Raw genomic sequence first — 3,140 nt, 5'->3', positions numbered from 1 at the left:
TGGGTTGATTGAGTACTCGTATGAGGGATTCGAGTATGGTGGCAGCAACGAAGAGACAAGTGAGTGTGCCGTAGAGGAGGAGCAGCATGAAGTATTTGTGGTTCCCCCAGCCGACGCAGTTAGCCAGCCAGGGGCAGTGGTGGTCCATCCGCAGCACGCAGCAGCGACACACGCGGCAGTGGTGAGACCGGTCCGGCTTCCATACCTCACACCACTTGCATACACGCAAACCACCCCCGCTCTTTGTCTCCTGTATATATATAAACACACCACATGTGTTTTGGTTTATTTATTTATTTATTTTTTTTTTACTTTTTTTTGTGGAGTTGGGGAGGTGTTTTTATGGGCCAATGGACGCTGGAGATGTGTGCTTGTATCTATGCTTATTATATATATACATATATATATATATATATATATATATATATATATATATATAGAGTATGCATGTATATGGTGCATTGCAACNATATATATATATATATATATATATATATATATATATATATAGAGTATGCATGTATATGGTGCATTGCAACGGGGGAGGAATGGGGTGTATGTACAGCTGGCGCATACCGCTGCGTTGTGTGTTTCCACGGCGTCTTGCCCTGATTGGGTGGGGCTGCCTGGGCGTACGAATACGCTCAAAGCGAAGCTCAGCATGAAGAGAAAGAGAAGAAAAACAAAAACAACAAACTCCCAAATACCTCTGTTGAATGCTGCTCTGTCTGCTGCATACTGCTGCAGCAGCGGGGCTATGTGAAACGACACATACACCCCAACTACAACAGACAACAGAGACAAAACAAACACCACTGGCAACGAACGCAGCAACGCTCCTCTCACACCCCCAAGAGGGGCAGCATAACGCAGAGGAGCTGTTGCTTCCCCGGCTGCTCTTCCTCCTGCTTTGGATTGAGTCTTTTCTTCTGTTCTGCTTTCTCTAGACTCGTCACCAACACCATCTCCTGCTGCTGCTGCTGCTGCTGCTGCTGCTGCTTCCGTCTGCCCTGAGGCAGAGCTCGTTAGCAGCGGCTGGTGATCCCCCTCTCTGTCCATGTTGGCTTACTCAGCTGGAAAGGAAGCAAAGTGCAGCGGCTGTTGCTGCTGCAGCAGGAGCAGCAGACTTGCAGCTAACAACGGCTGCTAGCAGCAACAGCTAGCGACGCACCAGCAGCACAGAGAAGAACGACGCCGACTGATTGCTTAAGATACTCGAGGGGAGAGAAAGATGCACACTCATTACACCACTGGGGGCTCAACAGCCATATGCAAGTGAAGAAATACAGCGGAGGAAAGCAGGGGGTGTTGCGGCAGCAGCTGGCTCGAATCTCTATGTTGAGAAAGAGAATTTCTGTTGAATTAAATTCATAAATAAAGGAAGAAAAGGAAGAATCCGCGCAGCGCAGTCAAAGAAAACGAGTCGAGCTGATGAACGCGATGCGGGATACAGGGAAGTGAAAGCAGCTGCATATACAGCTGGCGGACTCGCCGCTGTTCAGTTTCAATTCAATTAATTCAATTAAAAGATAAAAACGAAACTTTTCGCTTCAATTCAGAAACAAAAAACAGACCCAAACCCTCGAGCCAGCGGCCTGCTGCATGCAGCAGCACCGCAAGCACCAGTCAGTTGCTCTGCGTATACACCCCAGGGGAGAAACCACAGGCTCCCCCAGGTGAAATGCTTCTCATTAAATTAACATTAGGTCTGAAATAGTTTAACAAAAATAATATTCTGAAGAGAAGAAAAGCAGAAGGCCTTCTATGCGTCGCCGCTAGCCGCCATAGATGTGCATATATAAGGATGGAATACAACAACACACGCATCGCTTATAAGAACGAATAGTCAATTGAATACAAGTGATACTACATAAAAGAACAAAAGAAAGTTATAGTTCAATTCACCAGAGTCTTGTACAAAACATAATACACATATCACCGCGACGGTGTGTTGTTTCAGCGGTACACCGCAACGAACACCTCTGTCTGCATCGTTAGTTATAAACCAAAGCCTTTGCTTCTCGTGCTCTGCGTGCAATGGTGAACAAAGAAGTACAGGGAAGCAACCACAACCGCTGCAGCGGCAACGTGGGTCTATAGAGTGTATCGAGTTGATGTCTGAGCCACACACAATGAAGTTTTGTGTATGTATGCATGCCGGCTGCTTGCGCCTGAAGGCGTGCATCTAACAGTCTGCTAGGGTGTTAATTAAGGTTTGCTTTTGGGTGGGGTTGCAGCAGGAAGAAGTGTAACTAAACATTTCCTGTTGAGTGAGAAAACAAGAAGAAAGCAGTGATGATGAGACACCAGTGCAGCGGAGATACACCACAGAAAACGACACAGAAACACATGCACTCCGTCGTCAATGTATTCAGAATTCGTCGTTTTAGCAGACGGCTGGAATACACTGTGCAACGGAAGTTGAATTCCCTCGAAAGAAACCGAAAGCCCAGGACACACACACATATATATATATATATATATATATATATATATATATATATATATATATATATATATATATATATATTCAATGACTTTGGTTTGTTTCTGTAGTTTCCTTCTCGTCAGCAGCGTGTTGCCAACAGCTACGGAGATTCAACCCACCCGGTGTTTACTCTGTATACTCGGGTGCCATTCGTTCACTTAGTTTTTTTGCTGGTGTTATTAATTTATTTAGTTTAGTATAGTTTAGTATCCCGTTGTTTTGTATTTTATTTTTTTGAGTTTATTGTCCTAACTGTGTATCGCTGTGTTTCGCTTTCATACAACTGAGCCGCGGCATCGATAAACACTCAGCAAGAGATATTATAGAGAGAAGAAAAAGAACATATTCAAAGTATTCAATTACTCTCTATCAAGAGAAGGAGCATAGCATGAAGAAACTGGATTGGGGGGGATAAACCCTTCATAAGAAAAAGGAAAAGATTGAATGTCTACGGCCTGCTTAGGCGGCAGCAGGGCCACCATACCGAAGCAAAGCTCACGATAAAAAAAGAATAAGGAATTGCAATTCGTATAAACTCTAGAAAAAGATACAAAAGAAACAAGACGAAAACTGCACAGACACCCCAACTCGCACCGGCGCACCGCCAAAGAGGCAGTCTGTGTTTAAGCAGTAATCAATTAGTCAACTTATT

General features: G+C 44.3%; 1 protein-coding gene across 1 annotated transcript in view; it reads right to left on the bottom strand.

The window, feature by feature from the left end:
- EMH_0060800 (zinc finger DHHC domain-containing protein, putative) overlaps positions 1-1,059 on the bottom strand; it is a gene marked incomplete at both ends in the record, with an annotated part of 2,272 nt that extends 1,213 nt beyond the window's left edge. The window contains one exon of the mRNA XM_013501271.1: positions 637-1,059. Coding sequence (XP_013356725.1) covers positions 637-1,059 — 423 coding nt within the window. The remainder of the gene's footprint in view (positions 1-636) is intronic.
- Between the last annotated feature and the right edge of the window lie 2,081 nt (positions 1,060-3,140).

Source organism: Eimeria mitis, genomic scaffold (genome assembly GCF_000499745.2).
Source record: "Eimeria mitis Houghton genomic scaffold, Emh_scaff66, whole genome shotgun sequence".
NCBI lineage: Eukaryota > Apicomplexa > Conoidasida > Eucoccidiorida > Eimeriidae > Eimeria > Eimeria mitis.
This window is presented reverse-complemented; position numbering and strand designations above follow the sequence as displayed.